Source organism: Lucilia cuprina, chromosome 4 (genome assembly GCF_022045245.1).
Source record: "Lucilia cuprina isolate Lc7/37 chromosome 4, ASM2204524v1, whole genome shotgun sequence".
Classification (NCBI taxonomy): Eukaryota; Metazoa; Arthropoda; class Insecta; order Diptera; family Calliphoridae; genus Lucilia; species Lucilia cuprina.
The window spans coordinates 67,634,765-67,661,023 of NC_060952.1; the positions used below are offsets into that span (position 1 = coordinate 67,634,765).

At 31.1% G+C, this 26,259-nt stretch overlaps 1 protein-coding gene across 1 annotated transcript; it reads right to left on the reverse strand.

Moving 5' to 3' along the window:
• Positions 1 to 17,755: 17,755 nt before the first annotated feature.
• Positions 17,756 to 18,901, reverse strand: LOC111688753 (transmembrane emp24 domain-containing protein bai). Its single transcript, XM_023451261.2, has 5 exons — positions 18,611 to 18,901; positions 18,433 to 18,553; positions 18,296 to 18,366; positions 18,108 to 18,234; positions 17,756 to 18,049 (listed from the first exon to the last, which is right to left on the reverse strand). The coding sequence occupies exons 1-5, from the start codon at positions 18,788 to 18,790 to the stop codon at positions 17,928 to 17,930; spliced, it is 621 nt and encodes a 206-aa protein (XP_023307029.1). The 5' UTR covers positions 18,791 to 18,901; the 3' UTR covers positions 17,756 to 17,927.
• Between the last annotated feature and the right edge of the window lie 7,358 nt (positions 18,902 to 26,259).

Below are 26,259 nucleotides of genomic sequence, written 5' to 3' on the forward strand. Positions count from 1 at the left end.
TCAGGACGTTTTATATTTTCTGCTAAAAATTTGTGGGTGTTGCCTTGGTAGATTGCCGTGGTAAATACCTACCACAGAGGTGGAGGGATGTTAAGTTAATTTTAATCCCCAGGCCGGGAAGAAAAGCCACTCAAAGCCAAACATGTGACCGTGTAAAACACGGTCACGTTAAAACGAAGCAATGGAAATTCACCAAAAAATATTAATTAGTATACGGTACAGTTTGGTATTGAATATCAGTAAATTCGGATTGATTAATTAATAGACTTTTACCCCCATTTTCTCAATATCTTGTTATTTTTATCGAAATGATATATTCATGTATGTGACGGTTATACTATTTTTAAATAAATTCTCTTAAATGAAAAGTAATTTGTTTTAAATGTAGTATTTCGCAAGAAAATATTAAACCATTCCACGGTGGTAAATTCCGTCCAAAAATCTATAACTTTTTTATTTCTTAAAATAAATAGCTGAAATTTTTCATAAATGTTCCTTATAGTTAAGGTTTGTTTGGTACTGAATAAGGGCAATATCAATTTCTGTGGACATCGGGTCATATTTGACCCTAGTCCTCGTATAAGGTTCTTAAATGCTTATAATTGGGTTAAAATACTAGTAAAGCAACGAAATTTGACACAAATACCTTTTTCTGATAAGTAACAGTAGTAGATGCAATGTACACCCAACCTCTTATAGCCCCTTTTCCTTTTCTACGGTCTTTCAAAATTTGGTATAGCTTTCTCAGTTTTTAAAGTAGTCCACAATAACTTAATTTATCGGAAAAAAAGTAAACCAGCACAAAATCACAATAACCCCATTAAATGATCACTACGTAGGACTACTTTAAAACATATGCTAATATACAAAGAAAATCTTTAAGGAAAAATCATAGTCTTTATTTATGTAAAGGTGTCTAAATTCTAATTTAAAACCCTTAAAACGACAGGCCAATATTATCAACTTTGCATATGTATAAACAGTCACAAGGTTAAGCAATAATCAAAAAATGATTTAAATTGTATGATTTGAAGTGTTAGCTATAATCTACCATCAAAAATTTTCTGAATTAAATAATTGAATCGTTCTTTCGGAATTGACCACCGTGCATTCTAAGATCGAAATTCATCACCCCTTTTCAAATCGTGAGTCTTTATGTAATTTTGAGTCCTGTGTAAAACAAGCTCAAATTAGCCCTTAAACATCATATTCTGGCAACCATCAGGTGTTAATTAAAATTGTTTGCTTGTTTTCTTACGACTTCTTAAATTTAATTATTTTATACTTAGAATTTTTTTATTCTCGCGATTTAACTGACATATTTATTGTGAAGAGTGATTAATAGTGCAATGATATTATCTGGTGTGTATATCATACATTTAATTTGTTTTATTATTTTGATATATTGTGCCCAATATAATTGTGTTTTACTTTGTTTGTTTTAATCATACAATTCTACCGTATTTTAATATTTTGTGCTCAATGTAATTGTGTTTTACTTTGTTTTAATCATACAATTCTACCGTATTGTTTTATTTTTTTCAACTCCTAATTTAATAGCATACCTTAGGGCTTTTAGTTAATTCTTCTGTTTGTCGTCATATTAATACACTGTGATAAATGTCCTGTTCATTTGAAAATTGCAAAGTTCGCAATGAGAACCGCCTTTCAGTATGCTGGATGTGTGATACTCTTGTACATTTCCAGTGTGCCGGATTTAAAGGAAGGGATTATGATAGGTCGAATTGACTCAGGAGGTAAACTTTTTAGCGATTCTAAGGCAGGGTTTTCTGAAGTAATGTTAATGCTGAAGACCTTTTTACTAATTTCGATTTTTCACAATTAGCGTGAGCTTCCCCAAAAAGTAAGAAAACTGCATCAAGGTTGGAAGTGGAAATATACTGTTCCCCGGTGACTCCGGTTTCTGTCGAGTCCATTAGGGTTGAACCTGGAGGTATTCCATCCATTTCCATTACTGGAGTAGGAGATGAAACTACAACTACAACCATTACTCCAGTGAGTTCTTCTGAAACTCGTATAGGTCAAATTGTTAAAGACACATCCGTTATGACATATAAGAAAAAAGGTGGAGGTGTTTTAATTTAATTATGTTCATTTTGTTGCTAACTGAGCGTTAACACTCATTGATAGCAACAATACACAACTATTCATAGAGTTAAGTACCGACTGACAGTATACTTTGACAACGTTTCACTTCTTGAGGTACAAATTGTACTCGTACTCTATAGCTGAAATATTACCTGTCATTCCTATAAAATTAAATTGTATAATTATACACGTCAACTCCTAACGTTTATAAATTTTAAATTTATATGAAATTGCCCTTGAACGTTAGCAGCAAAGTAAATTAATAAAGTAGCGACATCTCTTGTTGTACAACAACATCTACAACAAACACATGTATTTTGTTTTTGGAATAATTCAAGATTGTGTCAAAATAAAATTTAACAATTTATAACACTTTTAAACTACTTTAAAACAACTTTTAATTCAACAAAACACAATTTAAAAATGGCGACAAAAACAATGTTAACAATTTTAAAAACAAACTTTGACAACTTGTTTCATTTATCTAGTTAAAAAAATAGCTGTTCAAGTAATGCTACTTTATTAATTTACTTTGGTTAGACCTGGTTCACACTAGGAAACTTTTTTGGGAAACTTTTGATTTTTGTGTGTGAGAGAAAGAGAAATCAAAAGTTTCTCAACAAAAGTTTCCTAGTGTGAACCATGTCTTAGCAGCAAAACACAACTAATGTATTAGTACAATTCTCAAGCCAACATAGTTGCAAAAAGTGGAATTTAAAATAATTGAAAAAAATATTACATTTAAATTTATGTTTTAAAGCATTTCTTTAAAAATTTATATATAAACATTTAAGAATATTGTATGTTTGATTTGCAAAATTGAAAAAATATATATTTAAAATATTTGTTTCTTGTACCATACAAATTTACAACATCGTTTTTATACCCTACACTACTTTAGTTGGGAGGGTATATTGGGTTTGTGCTTATGTTTGTAACATACAAAAATATTCGTCCTATACACACCTTAAACCTCGTGCGCAAGGTACAAGCTACAAATAGTAGTATATAGGCGAAACTGATTGTCAAGGACCTATCTTCCCAGTCAAAGACCTAACTAGTGAAATATTTTTTGAAAATATATTTTATCTCAAAACATGTTATAAACACGACATTTTGTTATTTTTTCTGCACTAATGCAAAATGAAAAAAGTATTTAAAATACTTTTTTAATTTTCAATACCAAAATGTACAACTTTTCTTTTTTCAGTTTTTTTGTTTGTAAAATATAAATAATTCTCGAGGTTTTAAATAAATGAGAAGTGTCGCAAAAAATAATAAACATTAAGTTGAAGTGATAAGAAAAACTAATAAGTGCCAATATCGTCGCAATTTTGCGAAGAAAATTTGAAGTTTTGTAAGTGCGTTTAGTTCTCACAAGTTTATGTTATTCTCTCAGAGCTCGACTGTGTGAAGAGAATAAAAAAACCGCTTCAGTTTCGCCTATATGTACTAATATATGATAATATACATGTAATGAAGTTTAAATTAAAAAAATCGAGAATGAAAAAGTAAGAGGAAAAGCTCTGGAAAATGTCAAATAAAAAAGTTTCATTGCTTTCAACATAAACGCCATATGAAAACAAGTATACGAATAAAATGTGATTTTGTTTTCATAATATAAGTTGAATTGTACTTTACCTCAGGTATACATAAGCCATTTATTGTAGAATAAAACTGTGGACATTTAAGTAAAATTTTGAAAGGGACTTTTTATAGGGGCTATGGTCAAATGAGGCTTTATAATTATAAGGTTCATGAGGGTCATCACGGCTAGTATAGAACTTGGTTTTGCAAATTTTTGTCGACATACGAGTATATTAAACATAATTATGAACTTAAAAGCCCATTCTGCGGGTTTCATTAAATTTTCATTTCATTAAATTATCTTCAAAATTGCGACATGTAGGTTGATTACAAGGTTTATATGGACGGACAGACGGACGGACATAGCTAAATCGACAGAAAAACTCAGAAAATGATTCTGAGCCGATTGATATATTTAAGGTGTATTATACAGAACAGTACTGTATTCTAGAGCCCTGTTCTGTATAAATTATTATTTGCTAAAAAAACGTAAAAATGTTATGTATTTTATTTAGTGTTCTGTAATTGTTCACTATTTCATTATTTTTTCAGTTCAATACATAAATATTCAAAAATTCTGACACTGTTTTTTCAACTATAAACATTTACAAAAACTGTTAAGTAACAGTAACGTAGTTGATGAAAATTGAAACAAAATCAATAATGGCATTTGGCATACTTTGATAGATTAAATAACAAGTACTATATTCGGCTGAGAATCTTAAATACTCTCCAGCAGTTGCTTTTATCATCATAATGTCATAAAAAATTCTTATTTAGTATTTTTAAATTTTGATTCATAACTTTTACCGGTGTGAACCATTTTTTTCTCCTTTTTAAAAACCAAACGATTTAGGAAAATGAAGAACATTTTGAGTAAATTTTGTTTTTGTTTTGATTTATCGACTCAGAATTTGATAAAGAGCCAGACCCATACATACTTTGTTGGTTCTCAGATGAATATTTCTTGGTGTTACACAGTTAATGACAATGTTATATATCCACTGTCACCACTGATAGTGATAAAAATAACCTTTTGCTGAAAAAATATAGGCACCGTAGGTATAGGACCAATATTGTGCGTTACAAACATCAGCAGAAATCCAATAGAAAATACTAAGAAAGACAATAAAAATGTTTCCTTTTTATAATTATAAAAAGAAAAGTATATAATAAAATTTTATATAACAATATTAATTAATTTATATTTTTAAATCTTTTAACACAAAGAAAAAAATCAACTCTGATTTTTGCCACAACAAATCAGAATTGCTGTTTTACTTATGCATAAAAACAGCACCTACGTTCTTACGTAGAAACTAACTACTCATAAACAGCCAACGAAACGTGACAGAACAAAAACGTTACGAAACTTTCAAACTGTCTGAGCCTTAACTCCAACACATATGATAGACCACTTTTAGCTGAGGGGACACCAAGGAAAGGGAAGTAGCAAAAGACGCACGAATCGTAATTTGAGGTTTTTTTGTATCTCTTTTGTTAAGCGTTCGTATTTTTGGCAGTTGCTTTATTATTATTCTGCACTCAAAGAAGGAAGATCGTGTTATTTTTATAAAAAACATAAATAACCGAATAAATAACTATAAAAATAACAATATTTTTCAGCTAAACTCATATTGAATTAATCAATTACATTAAATTTGTATAAATTATTAAAGCATATCTGCTAAAATTATTTAACACAACATTTAATTAACAATTATTTAAAAAATAAACATAATCATAAATATGGCTACACAAAAAAAAGTCGCACGCCTTTTGAGTCTCTTTCTAAACGCTCAATATTTTACAAAAGGCATTTAAAAAAGAATGGATAAAAAACCCTGCGACATGTAACCTCAGCTAAAAGTGCATTTTTATCGCTTAACGTTATATTTTATTTTTTTGTTGTTGAAATTATTAAAAAAAACAATGTTGTAAAATTTCGTATGGAGCAACAAAAAAATATTTTAAATTAATTTTTTTAGGGCAAAGAACCGCACCCGGAAATGTCTGGCCTTTCTGACTAAGATGGGGCAGAGAGATTCGTCGTCGAAGCTAGGTTCGAAAGAACCTACGGTACTGTTAGTGCTATTATGGGGTGGTCTTCTCCTAAGGAACGATAAGCAGGTGATGATGTTAGCCTGGTAGGGACTCAAAAGGGTGTGGGGCCTTCAACACCAGCTGCTAGTCGTGACAGTAAGAAAAAGATAGAGTTCTTGTTGCAGCAATTATAGATCGGTCTAATCCAAATGGGAATATCAGTCCCGACATGTGGCAGCTAGTCGAAGGTAGGTTCCTAGATGAGATCGCTGCGCACAGTAGTGGCTCAGATTATGTATCATTTAAGGGTGCAGAGAGTGCTAAGGGCATCAATTACCACTTAGGTGGATAGTGACGGTGTGGATTCCACCCATAAGAACAGTAATCTCCTTACAAATCAATGGAAATTTGTTGCTTTAATGGTTTGTAAGGATAATACAGGGAGGGATTTTCGTTTCGATGTAAACGTGAGGAGTGTATATGCCGTACAAAGCTAAAGCGCCACGTGGTAATAAGGTACTGGAGCTAACAGCTTATGCAAAACGGAGGGGCGCCTTCCTGATATTGGGGTGTGATGCAAACGCTCATCATAATCAATAGGGCAGTGCTGATATTAATAAAAGATGTGATTTAGTGTTTAATTTCATTACTGCATGTAATCTAATTATTTGTAACAGGTGCAATATGCCAACGTTCAGGAATAAAGATAGGGAAACAGTTATTGATATTACTTTTACTATCCAAAATGAGGATCTTATTAAAGATTAGATATGAATACCGACTATTAATTCTCTGTCCATAGCCGGATCATTTTCACATTGAATCTTCAACTAGATTCAGTCCCCTTGACATGGAAATAGTTGTAGATAAATTCAATGAGATGTCCAACTTTCGTAGAATTCTTAGACAAAGACCCCAAAGTCCTAGGTTATATTCAACGAGAGGACAACTCATGGACGGAGTCCAGCTCGGAGACACTCTCCTTGCCTATGGAAACGCACTTTCCAGGTTGTGCCGACATAGTTCAGGGGGTCCAAGGACCTAGAGACTCTAGCTATTCATCCGGACGGTATTTTTCTGGACATGCTCTGTAACATTGCTCTAGGCGCGTCAGTGATTTTAGTTAGTGATTTTCTTCAAAATCTAAATTTAGGAAGAGAGTCGCTTATGCGGAAGACGTGGTGATACTGGTTAAGGGTAAATTATCAACTTGGGCTAATGGGAATAGATTGGGCGTGAATACATATAAGACGGAGCTAGTTCTCTTCACTAGGAAGTATAAAGTAGAGAGTTTTGGCTTGCCGAAATTAAACGGCGTTGGACTATTTTATCAGATGGGGCCAGGAATCTAGGAACCTTCCTCGACCGCAAATAGTCTTGGAAGAAGGATATACAGGAAAGGCTAAAAAAGGGCCTTAATGCCTATTACACGTGTAGGATTTACACGTCGGTAATAAGGCCCATTATTACCTGTGGTTGTACCGTGTTGGGTGGGGATGAGGAAAATTAGCTATAGAATAATACTCAATAAAGCTCAAAGGTGTGCTTCTATCGGCATAACTAATCCAATACAGTCCTATTGTCGAATGTTTCGCCATCTCGTTAAGGGATCTCTTCTAGACAATTTAGAATGGTAGAGTAACCTGACTGAATCATATGCCATATACCAATTGTATTAAGTCTAATGGCCGCGTTGAGGGGCAACTTCTTGCCATTAGATCAATAGATATCCATCCCATCATCATAAAAAACAAGTAGGAAAGTATAGTCGGGCATGGCTGACCATATAATACCCTAAACCCTGAGTATATTTTTAAAATGTTTATTTTTTTTAAGAAACTTTTACGTTGAATATTACCATAATTCCAAAATATTTAAGCAATTTATTGATAAAAGAAAACTAAAATTTCTAAATGAGGCTTTATATAGGTAAAATATGGGCCGGTAAATTTGGGAAAGGATATATTTTTAAATAACAGTTAGTTTTGTTGAGTTTCATTGCGATACAAATGGTTACAGGTCAATTTTAGACGTTTAAGGCATTTTTTGAAGAGGGGTTTGTATGGGGGCTAGGGTCAAGGGCCGATCATTACGAAAATCTGCAGTGTCATTTATACTTATATAGAACTTATTTGTGCCAATTTTCAGAGAGATAATAGAATATTTGACGTAATTATGGCATAAAAAGGTACGGTTGTATGGGGGCTAGGTGAAATAATGGACCGATTTCAACCATTTTCAATAGGCTTCCCTGTGCCAAAAAACATGCTTGGTCCAAATTTCATTAAATTATCTGCAAAGTTGTAACGGATACAACACCGTTACCTCTGATGCGGTCTTTTCGGAGAATGTGCAGTATATAGCTCTTTCTCTCGATTCTAACTCCAGAGACCAATGTCTTGAAGTTCAAGGTATTGCAGTTAGATCGGGAGAAACTGACTTAGAGCTCTATAATGTCTATATTCCGCCAGTAGCCAGCTGTCCAGCAGGCTACCGTCCCGACATCAGGACTTTGTTATATGGCGATATGCGTCTTGTCTTAGGGGACTTCAACGCCCACCATCAGCTCTGGTACTCTTCTTTAAGGGAAGCCCAGAGAGGTGCGTTGCTGGCGGAACAGTTTGACAAGTCTACCTTCTGCACCTTGAATGATGATGCCCCCACGCGGATTATGGGTATCTTCGCTAGCTCGCCCGACATCACCATAGCGAGTGCTGGTTTGATAAACTACGCAACATGGCGAGCCGTAGTTTCTCTGGGATCAGACCATTTACCCATAATCATTTGTCTGGATCGACCTAACGATTTAATCGTCTCTGAACGCCGTCAATACGTAAACCAAAAGAAAGCAGACTGGCACGGCTTCAGAGAATTCACCAAACGCATCTTCAGTGATCTAAATTTTCCCTCCAACGTACACCATTCAGAGAGGAAGTTCCGTGAAACTTTCATGTCAGCAACTGCTAGCTTTATACCTGCTGGTCGTATATCCGTATTGCGGCCGCACTACCCAGCAGAAGCAGCCAGATTTGCAGATGAAAGAGGTGACATCCGAAATACCAACCCAGGTGATCCAAGACTCACCCAGCTGAATATTGAAATCAGCAGGTTGGTAAATGAGGACAAGCGGAAAATATGGCTAGATCACTTGAAGAACTGCAACCTGAGTTCGGGTGTTAGTAAGTTCTGGTCTACAGTTCGATCTCTCTCTAACCCGACAAAAAAGGATGACAGGGTCGCTATTGAGCACCCTAAGAGAGACAAGGCGAAACGAAGTGTTGTTCACCCCAGCTGAAGTTGCAGACGTCATCAACAACGCCAAACCATCTAAGGCGATTGGCCCCGACGGAATATCCATGCTGATGTTAAAACACCTTGGCGAGCGGGGAGTTGAGTACCTGACTATGGTCATTAACCGCCATTGGCACTTGGTAAAGCTAACCCTTGGCATCGTGGTCGATGGAGTCCAAATTCCGACCGTGCACCACCCAAAAAAAAACAAGAGTAGTTCTGGCACAACTAAGATCGGGATAGAGCAACAGGCTCAATGCCTACTGGTCACGTATGGACCGTGCCGTCCTGAACGAATATCCTGCATGTGGTCAGGGTCCTCATGATACCCACCACATATTCAACTGCTCAGCCAACCCTACTTCACTCTGTCCAATGGATTTATGCACGCATCCAGTTGAAGTAGCCCAATTAGCCCCAACTAAATTATTGTATAGTTTAAGCTGTTACAACAACAACGAAGGATTCCCTCAAAACTTTTGTCTATCTGAAGGCCTATACAATAAAAATGGGAAAACTAATGATAGCGTTATATAGAATAAAGCCTTAGCTTTCCATTCATATTAAATGTTTATCAAAAACCTCATTTCTAAATATTTACTTTATGCCAAGTTTACTTAAAGTAGACCCCAATGTGCCATGTCGAACAGCCATTTGGTATTCTTAGGGTTTATGCCCCATGATTTTCCAATTGCTCTTTTACACGAGTATAAGGCCGCAGCCGCTTTTGACACCCTAGATTGAGTTTTTAAATGCCATGATAGTTTGAATCCAGGATAACAGATATTTAGCACTATCTGATAATTCTACCCCATTCAATCGTGGGAGAGTGAAGGTGGGTATCTTGTGGAGGGTATCCAGATACTACTACGATGTTTCTGTATGTCTGCATACGCTATTGCCTTAAATCCCATAGATCTAAAATGCATGAGAGGTGGGTTCAACGATAGGTTCCCCAGAAGTGGGGATAGAACTCCACTTGTAGGATACCGCGATTTGCCACTTTGCCCTTAATGCAACTTTTTTCCTCAACTAACAGGATAATGGAAAAGTATAATCATTCACCAATGTTCAATCAAATAAATATAATATATTCAATCAATTTCTACTCTTTTTTCTTATACTCTTAGTTACACTGAACACCAAGGGTGGGTTTTTGAATTGGCAATCAAATGCCTATTAATATTCAGATTAGTTAATCTAAAAATAAAAACCAGGTGTAACCTGATAACCCTGTCATGAAGAACTAAACAAAATTATCTGTCTCGGAATTAAAATTATTTTCGCAGTCTTTGAACAAAATAAAAGTTAAAAAAAACATATGAAAAATATAATTAAGTGACTATTTTATTAGATTGGTATAATATAAAATAATCATCTAAATTATCTAATATCTAATAACTGTTATTCAATGGTCAACACTATTGACAAATCTTTTCAAGAGAAGTTTAAAATGTTGGAGTTAAAAAATAATAAATTGGAAAGACACCAAAACAGATCGGATATACTTATTTATGGTTTACCTCACTCAATGGAAAACATTCAGAACATTATTTTGAAAATTGCAAAAATTTATGGTGTTAGTATCCAGGAATCGGACATTAACCATTGATGTTTACTTAACAATCGGAAATGTATACTTGTAAAATTCAACTCCATTAAATTAAGAGATACATTAATGCAGCATTGCTTTAAATCTAAACCAATTCAACTAAACGATATTATTGAAGGTTCAACTATCACTACCCGTATCTACCTCAATGACATTTTATCCCCAGCTTGCCACAAACTGCATTTTATATGTAGAAAACTTCGCTCGAAGAAAATGATTAAGAAATTTAAACTTATAAATATGGATGCTCTTATTACTAAATTAAATGATTCTGTCATAACTTTGGTCTTTAAACAATGTTCCAGCTGGTTGGACAAATCAGAAGAACCAAATACGTCCTAATAATAGCCGCACATATTTTTTGATTAAAATTTAATTTTTTATTTATTTTTTCTCCTATGTATATATTTTTCATTGTAAATTACTGCAGAATTCTTAATTTAAAATTAATCCAAAATTATTATTCATTTTATTTAGCCATTATAATCATCTTTTTAAGTTTGAGTATTTTAAAATTTTTAATTTTATTTCTTGGTGATCATATTGGATATATACATATTTCTTTTTTTCCGATGACTTTTCTTCATGATATTTTATCAAACTTATTGCCTAATAAATTATCTTTTCACCTCTAACTATCCTTTCGCCTCTTTTTTCATTCTTACCTTTTTCTAACTATGTTTTCTAATCTTGGTAAAACAATTTCTAATAATTCCTTGTTCCTTAAACATTTACACAACAGAAAAGAAAGTTTTAACATTGGTCACATTAACATGCAAAGTATTAACACAGGAAATAACTCATGTAAATTATACGAGTTAAAATCAATTTTAGAAGGACAGTTCTTGGACATAGTAGGTATAACTGAATCTTGGATTAAACCCATTATTTTGGACAACGTTATCAACATTCCAAGATATCAAATAATTAGGAGTGATCGCATCAGTTCTAGGGCTTATTGTTTTATGTTAGAAATGGAATTTTAACTAGAGTAATTTCAAGCCTATCCGACACAACTAAATGTGAGTTTTTGCTAATTGAAGTCATTTTGAAAAATATAAAGCTATCCGTTTGCTTAATATATTTACCTCATGGTAATATCAGTTCATTAGATGAAAATATTTTAGAGTATTGTTGTGAATATGAAAATATGGTGATAATGGGAGACTTCAATTGGAATATTTTTCAGCCTATAAAAACAAGGGAACTGGATTCTATTTGTAAAAGAAATTGCCTTACATTAATCCATGACTCACTCCCTATTCATCATGATGTTCGATGTGATTCATATTCACTTATTGACTATTTTTTAATATCAACCCACATGATGAATAAACTATTAATTTCTGATCAATTCTACTGTCCGGCTTTTTCACATCATGAATTTATCTTTATAAGTTTGAAGTTTTCAATGGATACCAATAAAGAATATATTGAAATAAGGGATTTAAAGTCTACGAAACTGATTTTTCCAATATCTATAACACCAATGACACCAACGTACAGCTCGACACTCTACATTCATTTATTGTTTTATTTTTAAAGTTAAGCGACTTATTAATAATGCTGGCAGGGCCGATGATCTGAGAAGAGATAAATATGTCATTGATGCTAAACGACAACGTGATATGGCTTACAGAGAATATCGGGGATATAAAAATGACGATACATGGAAAAGATATTGCAGACTCCGAAATAAGGTAAAATCAGTTATAAGAAGGCGTAGAAAGGAACTCGATAAAACTAGATTTCTTAATATTGACTTTAAAAAATTCTGGAAATTATTGAAAGAGGATGGTGCAATTAAGATTGATTTAGGATGGGATACATATGAACCCGACAGTCTTAATGAATATTTAATTTCTGCTCAAAGACAATCATTGTATTCCAATCCAGTATTTTCTGAAGAATTTTCTGCGAACAAATTTTCTTTCATTACTATTGACTTTTACGACTTATACAAAGCAATATTTTCCATTAAGTCGAACTCTATTGGTTGATGGTATACCCATTGCTTTCATTAAGATTATATATCCCCTTATAGAACCCCATTTACTTCACTTTTTCAATATGATACTCACAACATGTAATTTATGGAAAGTAGCTAGAATTGTGCCAATTTGTAAAAATAATGTTAAGCAAGATATTGAAAACTACCGACCTAGAGGTTATATGCAGGATTCAAATTTAATTAGCGAGTGTCACTCTGGTTTTAGACATGGTTACAGCACAACTACTCTTCTGACATCTTTAACTGATGCTATTAGACATGGTTTCAATAATCGTGAATCGGTATTAGTTTCATTAGATTTATCAAAAGCTTTTGATACTATTGACCACAATCTATTAATTCGGAAATTACAAAATTCATTTTAATTTTCTTCAACAGCCTGTAAACTTGTATATTCATTCTTATCGGAACGGGCCCAATATGTGGACTGCAATAAAAATTTGAGCAATATTAAAAATGTTATAAGTGGAGTTCCACAGGGTTCCATTCTTAGTCCCACCTTATTTATGGTATTTCTTAACGGTTTTATCAAAACTTTAACTGTTCCAGAATCACAAATTTTCATTTATGCTGATGATGTTTATATTCTGTTCAAACATGATAAGTATTTTAATGACGTACTACAGTCGAATATAAATTTTAATATGAATAGGCCTCAAGCATGGTTTAATACTAACAATGTGAAAGTTAATATAAATAAATCTAGGGCAACGGTGTTTAACAATTTCAATGATTGTGTGGAAATAAAAATGGGAGGTGACTATTATAGCGGCGGACAGCATGAAATGTTTGGGTGTCACTTTAGATAAATATTTACGATTCGATAAGCATATAAATACAATATTTGCGAAAATTACTTTCATGTTAAAGAGATTATATAATATTGGTAAATATTTGCCTACTAATGTTGGAGTTATATTAGGACACACTATTTTAATGACACACATCTTGTATTGTTTAGAAGTTATTGAAGGATGTTCGATAGGCAAACACTTAAAATTGAGAACAGTAACTCGCCGAATAATAAGATATGTTTATAAATTACATGTTCACGATCACACTTCATTTTATGAAAATAGATTTCTCGGTTGCAGTTTTCCTGATTATGCAAAAATAAGATCGTTAACATTGTTTTATAAGATTATTAAATATAGAAAACCACTGAATTTATATAAATTATTTAACTTATCTCACAGTTCCAGAAATACACAGATAATTCTTCCAAGAATAACATGTTCTTCTTACGAAAAATCGTTTTTGGTTAGAATTGGAAGAATTTGGAACAAACTTCCATCTAGACTCAAGATATTTTCATATTCTGTATCTAAATTTAAAAAGATCGTCCTAAATCGCCTAATTGAAGTCTCTGGTGTCTAATTTCAAGGAACTCTCTATTCCATTTTATTATAAATTCTTTCCCGGTATTCTATTTTTTCCATACTATCTTTAATCTCTTTGTTCCCATCTTTCTAGAATTTCTATAATTAAAATTAATAATAATTATTAATTGTTAGTCTAAGCAATCATATATGGCCTAACCAATAGGCTCGATTGTAAAAATGAATCTTAAAATAAATAGATTCTTGACAAAACAACGGAAAATATCATTTTTTGTTATCAAAACATGCATGTTTTTAAAAAAGAAGAAGACAATTGTAAATCTAATGTGAAAATTAAGGAAAACTAAAACTAAAGTCTCTATAATTTATACTCGATAAATCAATCATTTTAATGTTTATTTTGTTTATTAAAATTAAATAATTGAGTAGTCAAAAACAACTTTGGAGGATTAATTTTAATTTAATCCCTATTCCTTCTCTTAAAGATTGGCCCTAACTCTAAAACTGGTTGAGTTTGTTTTTCTCTGATAAACATTAAAACTTAACACCCGTTTTTATAGAAATATTAATCGTTTATTTTATTTAGGTTTAATACTCACATTTTCCATACAAAATTCCTACAATAAACCATCAATATCTTTATTAAGCATTTATGAATATAAATTTAAATCAAACATGGAATTTAAGTTCTGGCTATGTATTTTATATTGTAGTATAATAAACATTTTTATACGTTTTTTTTTTTTAATTTATTACTATACTGTTATTTAGATCATAATTATTTTTTATGTAAACTTTTTATAAGTAGAAATTTATAAGCGATTGTGGGCTATATTGACTAGGTTATTGGAATAATGGAAGTGAAATTGCACTATTTTATTGTAGTGAAAATTTTCCATACCACTAATGGTTAGTTATTTTTAACTTTATACTGGGTTAATACAAAGTATCTTTTGAAAATGTATTGTAATCTAAAAAATCTATAATATTTTGTAGTTTAAATGTATTTGAGATTTAAAAAAACGCCTAAATCTGTATATGTATATAAACGAGTATACTTGTTTATATCTCTGCACACATGTCACACATAACATACACACAAACAAATATAAACTGTAGCAGAAAGAAATATTAACCGTTGTAAGTAGTAATACCACCGTCAAACTGTATTACCACCCTCAAACAAATATGAGCTGTATTACCAACATATCACTGCTTTATCTCCTTGTTCAAACATAAAAAAGTGTGAATGCATAGTCGGGCGTAGCCGACCATATGATACCCTGCACCAGTCAGTATGTATGTTAAAAATAAAGTATTTGGTTTATTTTTTTAAATTTATTTCGGAATATTTTTACTTTTTTGGCAAAAAAAGAGATTTTTTTTGGCAAAAAAAGAGATTTTTTAAGAGGGCTTAAAGGGGAGTAGGGCAAAGAATGGCCCTATCCTTAAAAATGTTGGTAGGGGGAGTTAAGTCTTCTTCAATATTATTTATGTAGAATTTAAGTGTTATTAGTGTTTGCAAGTGAATTTTGACCTTTAAGTCATTTTATGAAGGGGAGTTTGTATGGGGGATAGGGTCTAATGAAGCCCGATCATTACAAAAATCGGGAGTGTCATTTAAAGTTGTATAAAACTAACTTTTGTTGACTTTTGTTAACATAATGGATCATTTAAATTAATTATAAGCCAAAAGGCCATATTTTGGGGGTACGGTTGTATGGGGGCTAGTCGAAATAATGGACCAATTTTAACCATTTTCAATAGGCTTCGTCCTTGGGCCAAATTTCATCCAATTATCTTGAAAATTGCGGCCTGTACCTTGCGCACAAGGTTTACATAGACAGCCAGCCAGCCAGACGGACGGACATAGCTTAATCGACTCAGAAAATGATTCTTTAAGGTGGGTATAGGACGAATATTTTTGTATGTTACAAACATCAGCACAAACCCAATATACCCTCCCCACTAAAGTGATGTAGGGTATAAATACACAGCTGAATAAAACCAAATACACACAGACACAGGCACATGTACATCTTTATCCAATTCACAGTGTTGATGTTGCTTTTTTAACAAAGCATGAAAAAAATGTGGCTTTTTTGATGAAATTTTCAGAGGTTGTCTCGGATTTTTGCTCATATCTCCGTTATTTATAGACCGATTTTGCTAATTTTAAATAGCGATCTTCTCGAAAGCATGTCTAACAGAATTATTGAAGATTCGGATCTCGCCGATATCTGGGGTCCTCTAAAAACTGATTTCAACAGACAGACAGACGGACATGGCTCAATCGACTCCGCTATCTATAAAGATCCAGAATATATATACTATATAGGGTCGGAAAATTATATTATATAAATTACAAACGGAATGACAAACTTATATATACCCTTCTCACAAAGGTGAAGGGTATATTGGATTTTAATTTGTAATTTAATTATCTTCTGTGTTTCACCATAATTTACTTTATATGCTTTTTAAAATTTTAAATAAAAAATATTTTTCATTACATATGAGTGAAAATTAGTTTTTGGTAACAAACAATGTATGAAAAGTAGTCCGATTCTCTCATATAGAAAAATACTCTCTCACATCTACGAGTATCGTGTGAGTTCTAATCTCTTGTGAGAAATGTAAAGTTGACAAAATATTCGAAAGTTTACCTTACTTTTTTGACCCGTACGCGAAATTGCAGTTATCCAAAAAATGCATTTTTTAAATAGTTTAAACGTACTTTCCATTTAAAATTTTGTTTAATTTTCTTAATCTGGAAAAACAAATTTTCTGATTATTGAAAATTCATTTTTGTTTGTTTGTTTGTTTGTTTGTTTGTTCTTTAAGTTACTTAGTTCGAAAACTAAGATTTATTTGGCCAGTAATTAAAATTATACAACGCCATCACCAATTCTAGCTAGAAAAAACTAGCTCATATGTTCCAATTAAAATTTAAAACTTAGGTTAAGTTAACACGATTGCACATGGCCAATTATGCACCTCAAGAAAAACTGTAACTCGGTACAGTTATCTGACGTCACACATTAGCCAATGCTGTTTGAAACGTAAAACTCTCGAAGGCAGAGCAAAAAGGACGGCCTGATTACCCTTAAGCGATAATGGCAACGACGCACGACGGTCTTCCTCCACCTAGAGCTGAATTACGAATGAAAATTCATTTTTGATATTAATAATTCAAGCAAATTTAAAATTGTATTTTTTTATAAAACTCTGTATGTTGAAAAAAACACCAAGAATATACATTTTTGTTACTAACACATGTTTAGAGTTAGGTACTGCTGTCAAAGAGTCGGACTACTTGTTATATTTTGGTAACAATTGGCGGACTTTCCTCATTCCCGGGATATTTATATAATTTTTTTATACATAATAAAGTTACTTTTACATTACATGACAAGTAATATGATCTGTCAAAATATAGAGTTTGTCTAAATACAATATGTAATGAAACCATCACACTTACGAAAAAATACGGATGAAAAATTTGAGAGTCGTATTGCATATTGCATAAGCTAAATTTCAATATCAGGAAAATAATAAATATTTTGGGTGAATAGTAAAATCGGAAAAATCGGCTTAGAATTCAATAAACGTCAGATGAATATTTCTCAGGGTTTAAAAAACAGCGATATCAATGTTTTTTGGTTTTGACTCCGTTCGTTTATAAAACCACGATGTTTTCTAAACATCGATCGTTTGCATTCCTACATATAAAAAGATCTATTGTAAATTAAACATAAAAAATAGCGTCATAAAATTAAGAAACATTTATTTAATTTAAATGGTAAGACGGGAGAAAATAGTGAATACTACTTTAAATGAAATTTATAAAGTGACCATTGACCAGAGTTTTTAGCATTTCTGGTCGAAAATTTCACGATCCACACGGAACGGAAATAAAGAATATTGTTATAATTTATTCAATTAGTTTTTTAGCTTTAAAATATCTGCGCAAATAGAGGACTTGCCATGTTGCCAATCCCAAAAGGCAGCACATACTGAAAATACTAAAGAACAAAACTCGGCTGTTTGTTTTCTCTGGAATAGAAGAATAATTATAAATACTGTATTTTAACTTTTTATAGATTAAACTTACCATTAGTGTCTCTCATTTCTTCCTCACGTTTACGCATTAAAGCAAAATCTCTAACAATAGAATCGGACAAATCTTCTAAACGTTTCAAGTCAACTTCTAAGGGCTTTATTTTTGAGGCTTCAGCTATCTAAAAAAGTAAAATTATTACATTGAGCACATATTTTTATTACAAGGGACATTATACTTACACCTTCGTAGCTCTTTGTTTCGACACCTTTCTTAGTTACCAATGATACTTCCTGAGCAATACCTCGTTGGTCTATAAACATATTTTAAAATTTTTAATCATGCATATGTAGAATAAATAAGTTTTTTTATTACTTACGTGGTGGAACCTTAGAAATAAAACAAATTTCGTAAGTATCATAAACTTCAGACATAAAACTGAATTTTCCTTTCGTTATATGCTCTTTTTGTGACAAAATATGACCTTTAGTATCTCGTGCCTAAAAATTCATAATAATTATTAATAAAGTCTATGCAGTTAAGCAAATACTACTTACAATATAATCAATCACTTGTCCGGGAACATCAGAAACTTCATATTCGCCCATTACCAGTTGGTTGGCCTGTATATCTTCTTTAAGACATTTTTGTGTATTTGGCGTCAGATGAAACATGACACAATTCACATAATTTATTAATGCGCACAATAAAAGAATTAAAGCGGCGATTACTTTCATTTTATCTTAATAAATTTTCTAAAATTGCTTTATATTTTTTGCCAGAATAAAAAGTAGTAAAAACTGACAGAAGAGATGAGGTGGCCGATTTGTTTTCGTAGATGTCACTGATGCTAACTTAGCTTTTCATAACATTTATAGTTTTACCTATCTTCTAGCGATTTTAACTTTTATAGAATATCAGATTTTCTGATATTCTATAAAAGTCGACTTTTTTACTAAAAAGTCGACAAGACAACAAAAGCGTGGTGAAGCCAATTCAACAGCTGATTATTTTTTATGAAGGTCTTATACATGGCATAATTAAAGAGGTGAAGGCATCACTACAAAAATAAAATGTATTTAGTTTTTGTACTTGAATCAGACTAATATCAAAAATCAAGGCGAATTCAGATAAGGTGGTGGCAGTTCTGCAACAACAACATTTCCCATGTATTTTGTTTTTGCTTTTGGCTTTCGTAAATGACAAAAACCATAAGTACAGCGAATTCAATTGATGAAAAATTTTTGTAAAATGTTTATATTATATTTTAAAAATAAAGATAAAGATATTAAAATTTGTGAGGAAAATATATTCTGAATTGAATAATGTTTGTTTCAAACGAAAAATTCTATTCCGGCAGCTTAATTTTCAAAATTTAGGTAAGTGCCTGAAGTTAAGTAAAACTTAATTGTTTGTGAAAAATAAACATAAAAAAGTACATATTCATGAAAATATTATATTACGAATGAATGAATATTTGCTGCGAATGGATAATTCTACTCCGGCGGAGTAATTTTCAAAACTTGGCCATAATGTAGCAGCCACAGGACGGGTAAATTCCTCATATGGGTTTTGTTATAGAAAGCGTTCCGGAACAGACTTTTTTTAGTTAATCTCTTTATCTTCATAGTGTATATATAAAACAATATTGTTTAATTTGTTAACATTTAATTGATTTCAAAATTAAGCCATAACGTAGAAGTCAGCTGCCGCCAGCCGGGAAAATACTTCATATGCGTTTCTTAATATTAAGTCTTCCGAAAGAGATTTTGTTTAGTTAATCACGTTATCTACACAATTTTAATATAAAATATAAAACAATATTGTGTAATATGTTAACATTTAATAGAAAAAAATATTTTTCCTTAATAATATATTTGTATACATACCAATTATGTCATCATTTAAATAAAATGATATTTGTTTACGAGATGCTTGGTTTTTTCAGATTTTTTACATAAATAATTCAAAATATTAACCAAGTTTTTCTCCGTTGAAGGGAAATTTTTAAATATAAAAATGTAAACAATAACAAACTTTGACAGCTAGGAAAACCAGGCGAATTAAGAAAAAATTGTCAGCTGACTGAATAACACCACCAAGGCGAATTCATACAAGGTGGTGTTATTCAATCAGCTGATATTTTTTTCTTAATTCGCTTGGTTTACGTAGCTGACAAAGTTTGTTATTGATTACATTTTTTATTTAGAAATGTCCGTTTAACGGAGAAAAACTTCGTTAAAATTTAGAATTATTTTTTTATTTAAATAGTGGAATATCATTTTATTTAAAGGGCTATGTCACACGTTCAATATATATAGTGATATTTGCTGTATTATGATATGTATTGAGCGTGTAGCATGTAATATTGACGGAAATATTCGTATCAATATTTAAAATGGATCACGTGATAAATATTGAACGTGTAGTATGTTTTGAGATATCTATCACGATACATTTGTAAAATTATATAATAAATAAATATAAATAAATAAATATAATAACACAAATAAAAATTAAATATTCTTTGAAAAGTTGTTAAAAAATATAAAAGAAAATTACTTTTTTCTAAATTTGTGTTATTTCGGAATTTTCGCGACATTTGTTTAAACATCCGCAGACCCGTATACCATAAAATATTCCAAATACTGACGTAAAAATATTGAAAGTGTAGTATTCCCGACGTATTCATCAATCAATTTAAATGGGTCGTGATCCAAATAGATCAATATATATTGAACGTTTGCCAGTACTCAAATAGTGGAATAGGAAAAATATTTTTCCTTAATAACACAATATTAAGAAACGCATATGAAGTATTTACCCTGCTGGCGGCAGCTGACTTCTACGTTATGGCTTAATTTTGAAAAAGTATTAAATATTAACAAATTAATAAATATTGTTTTATATATACACTATGTAGATAAAGAAATTAACTAAAAAAAGTCTGTTCCGGAACGCTTTATATAACATAACCCACATGAGGTATATACCCGTCCGGCGGCTGCTACATTATGCCCAAATATTGAAAATTACTTCGTCGGAGTAGAGTTATCCATTCGCTACAAATATTCATTCATACGTAATATAGTATTTTCATGAATATGTACTTTTTATGTTTATTTTTCACAAAAAAATTATGTTTTACTTTACTTCAGGCACTCACTTAAATTTTGAAAATAGAATAGTATTTTTCGTTTGAAAAAAAACATTATGCATTTCAGAATATATTTTCCTCTCAAATTTTAATATTTTTATTTTTTAATAAAACAAAATATTTAAAAAAAATTTCCATCAAATGAATTCGCCGTACTTATCGATTTTGACATCTACATAAACCAAATGCAAAACCAAAATAGATGTAAAATGTTGTTGTTGCGGAACTGCCACCATCAAGGCGAATTCAGATAAGGTGGTAGCAGTTCTGTAACAACATTTTACATGTATATTCTGAATTGAATGTTTCAAACGAAAAATTCTATTCCGGCAGCTGAATTTGCATTATTTAATATTTTAATATAAAATATAAAACAATATTGTGTAATATGTTAACATTTAATAGAAAAAAATATTTTTCTTAAATAACATATTTATATACATACCAATTATGCCATTATTTAAATAAGAGGATGATAACATGGCTTTCAAATGTCGATGTAATAATGGAATTCGACGAAAAAAACATTTTTAGGAACCGAAACCTATATTTAGGAAAAATAAAATTATATGGATCGGTCCGCCAATATAACCCTTTTACAGAAAATAAGTTTATAGTTAATACATCATTCCAAAAGATATCATTGTTAGAATTAAAAAAATACTTTAAATTATAAGGAACTTGGTCCAAAATTGACCCAATTCCCTATTCCGAAAATCACGCTGTCGTTCATATTAATCTAATGTCAAAGTCCATATGTATGTATTTGACCACTTCCGAAATTTGCTTTATTATAGGGTTCTATAGTTGAAACGGAAAGTCGACTTTTTGCATTTTATGAAAAGTCGACTTTTCAACTTTTGACATTTTATGAAAAGTCGACTTTTCGACTTTAGACATTTTATGAAAAGTCGACTTTTTGCATTTTATGAAAAGTCGACTTTTCGACTTTTTGCATTTAGTTAAAAGTCGATTTTTCGACTTTTTTCATTTAATTAAAAGTCAACTTTTCGACTTCTATTATTTTATAAATAGTCGACTTTTCGACTTTTTCCGACTTTTTTTTCGATTTTTTTTCGACTATTTTCGACTTTTTCCAATTTTTTTTCGACTTCATTCAACTTTATCAGACTTTTTTCGACTTTTTTCCGACTTTTCGACTTTTTTCGACTCTTTCCGACTTTTCACTGTTTTCGACTTTTATTTACAAAGTCGACTTTTTTCATAGACGATAGTCGAGTTATCGACTTTTTGGAACAAAATAGTCGACTTCGACTTTTTTCGACAAAAAGTCGATTGTTCGATTATTCGAAAGTCGATTTATAGATCCCTACTTTTTTATGACATATGATTTGGCGAATATAACTCTTCTTACTTAGTTTAATCATAAAGAAATTACCGCCAAAATAGTAATAGGCTACCTTTAGAGTTGCGAGTTTTCATACACTCTAATAATATTTTCAAAGTGAAACTTTTGGAATATTTTTCAATCTCACAAATCCCTTTAATTGATGTTGTTCTGGTTCTCATTATCTCTAACTGGACTTATTTCATTCGTTTATCTTGAAAACTATAACTATTAGAGTTAGTGTCTTAAAATTTTGCACGAAGAACTTAAACATCCATGTAAACATTTTGGGTAATAAATTGGGGGACTACTATTTAAGGGAGCGGAACTTCCCATATGAAGTAAATACAAAAATTTATTTATCTGGGAAACTAATAGAAATAAATTCTTCGAATTTTGCACGAAGAACTTTAATCTCTATGAAGAAAAAAAACTTTTTAACAAACTTTTTTCAACTTTATCAAACTTTTTTTCAGAGTTGCATGGAAAGGTACTTTTTTGTGTATACACGTGGATAAGTAAATAAAAAAATATAAACCGATGACATATTTTGGTTTTGCTGCTCAACGAATATTTAAATTTTTTTAGTATAAAAACTTTTTCATTAAATTTGTCAATTTGCCAATTTTCCAAGTTTGTTACGGTATACCGGCTAATAGCAAGTACTCAGGAAAATAATCTTTATATGGTTTGATTTGTCTATTGATCCCCTATCGATGACATATTTTGATTTTGCTGCTCAACGAATATTTAAAAATTTTGAGTATAAAAACTTTTTCATTAAATTTGTCAATTTGCCAAAGTTTGTTACGTTATACCGTCTTATGGCAAGTACTCAGGAAAAAAATCTATATGTGATTCGATTTGTCTATTGATCCCCTATCGATGACATATTTTGGTTTTGCTGCTCAAGGAATATTTAAAATTTTTTAGTATAAAAACTTTTGCATTAAATTTGTCAATTTGCCAATTTTCCAAAGTTTGTTACGTTATACCGTCTTATGGCAAGTACTCAGGGAAAAAATCTATATATGGTTCGATTTGTCTATTGATCCCCTATCGATGCCATATTTTGGTTTTGCTGCTCAACGAATATTTTAAAATTTTTTAGTCTAAAAACTTTTTCATTAAATTTTGCAATTTGCCAATTTTCTAAAGTTTGTTACGTTATACCGTCTTATGGAAAGTACTTAGGGACAAAATATAATATGTGATCGATAGGGTATTAATAGACAAATCGAACTGTATAAAGATTTTTTTCCTGAGTACTTGCTATTAGCCGGTATACCGTAACAAACTTTGACAAATTTGCAAAATTAAATGAAAAAGTTTTTATGCTCAAAAATTTTAAAATATTCGTTGAGCAGCAAAACCAAAATATGTCATCGATAGGAGATCAATAGACAAATCGAACCGTATATAGATTTTTTTCCTGAGTACTTGCCATAAGACGGTATAACGTAACAAACTTTGACAAATTTTCAAAATTTAATGAAAAAGTTTTTATACCCAAAAATTTTAAAATATTCGTTGAGCAGCAAAAGCAAAATATGTCATCGATAGAGGATCAATAGACAAATCGAACCGTATATAGATTTTTTTCCTGAGTACTTGCCATCAGACGGTATAACGTAACAAACTTTGGAAAATTGGCAAATTGCCAAATTTAATGAAAAAGTTTTTACACTAAAAAATTTTAAAATATTCGTTGAGCAGCAAAACTAAAATATGGCATCAATAGGGGATCAATATACAAATCGAACTGTATATAGATTTTTTTCCTGAGTACTTACCAAAAGACGGTATAACGTAAAAAAAATTTGAAAAATTCGCAAATTTAATGAAAAAGTTTTTATACTCAAAAATTTTAAAATATTCGTTGAGCAGCAAAAGTACAATATGTGATCGATAGGAAATCAATAGACAAATCGAACCGTATATAGATTTTATCCCCGAGTACTTTCCATTAGCCGGTGTACCGTAACAAACTTTGACAAATTTGCAAACTTAATGAAAAACTTTTTATACAAAAAAATTTTAAAATATTTGTTGAGCCACAAAACTAAAATATGTCATCGATAAGGGATCAATAGACAAATCGAACTGTATATAGATTTTTTTCCTGAGTACTTGCCATAAGACGGTATAATGTAAAAAAATTTGAAAAATTCACAAATTTAATGAAAAAGTTGTAGTACAAAATTTTAAAATATTCGTTGAGCAGCAAAACTATAATATGTAATCGAAAGAGTATTAATAAACAATTCGAACCGTATATAAATTTTGTTCCTGAGTACTTGCCATAAGATGACATAGTTTAGTTTTGCTGCTCAACGAATATTTAAAAAAATTTTGGTATAAAAACTTTTTCAATCAATTTGCCAATTTTCAAAAGTTTGTTACATTATACCGTCTTATGGCAAGTACTCAGGAAAAAAATTTATATACGGTTCGATTTGTCTATTGATCCGCTATCGATCACATATTTTGGTTTTGCTGCTCAACAAATATTTTAAAATTTCTTAGTATAAAAACTTTTTCATTTAGTTTGCAAATTTTTCAAAGTTTGTTACGGTACACCGGCTAATGGAAAGTACTCAGGGATAAAATCTATACATGGTTCGATTTGTCTATTGATTCCCTATCGATCACATGTTGTAGTTTTGCTGCTCAACGAATATTTTAAAATTTTTTAGTCTAAAAACTTTTTGATTAAATTTTGCAATTTGCCAATTTTCTAAAGTTTGTTACGTTATACCGTCTTATGGCAAGTACTCAGGAAAAAAATTTATATACGGTTCGATTTGTCTATTGATTCCCTGTCGATGACATATTTTGGTTTTGCTGCTCAAAAAATATTTTAAAATTTTTGAGTATAAAAACTTTTTTATTAAATTTGCCAAAGTTTGTTACGTTATACCATCTTATGGCAAGTACTCAGGAAAAAAATCTATATACGGTTCGATTTGTCTATTGATCCTCTATCGATGACATATTTTGCTTTTGCTGCTCAACGAATATTTTAAAATTTTTGGGTATAAAAACATTTTCATTAAATTTTGAAAATTTGTCAAAGTTTGTTACGTTATACCGTCTTATGGCAAGTACTCAGAAAAAAAATCTATATACGGTTCGATTTGTCTATTGATCCCCTATCGATGCCATATTTTGGTTTTGCTGCTCAACGAATATTTAAAAATTTTTTAGTATAAAAACTTTTTCATTAAGTTTGTCAATTTGCCAATTTGTCAAAGTTTGTTACGTTATACCGTCTTATGGCAAGTACTCAGGAAAATAATCTATATATGGTTTGATTTGTCTATTGATCCCCTATCGATGACATATTTTGGTTTTGCTGCTCAACGAATATTTAAAAATTTTTGAGTATAAAAACTTTTTCATTAAATTTGCCAATTTGCCAAAGTTTGTTACGTTATACCGTCTTATGGCAAGTACTCAGGAAAAAAATCTATATATGGTTCGATTTGTCTATTGATCCTCTATCGATGCCATATTTTGGTTTTGCTGCTCAACGAATATTTAAAAATTTTTGGGTATAAAAACTTTTTCATTAAATTTGGCAATTTGCCAATTTTCCAAAGTTTGTTACGTTATACCGTCTGATGGCAAGTACTCAGGAAAAAAATCTATATACGGTTCGATTTGTCTATTGATCCCCTATCAATGACATATTATGGTTT

What these genes read in the sequence shown, in the direction of transcription:
- LOC111688753 (XM_023451261.2), bottom strand. Translation starts at nt 18,790, where the DNA reads ATGAAAGTAATCGCCGCTTTAATTCTTTTATTGTGCGCATTAATAAAT. An exon ending in TATTTCTAAGGTTCCACCAC is followed by an intron (nt 18,367 to 18,432) that starts GTAAGTAATAAA and finishes ATATGTTTATAG; the next exon opens with ACCAACGAGGTATTGCTCAG. An exon ending in AAACAAAGAGCTACGAAGGT is followed by an intron (nt 18,235 to 18,295) that starts GTAAGTATAATG and finishes TTACTTTTTTAG; the next exon opens with ATAGCTGAAGCCTCAAAAAT.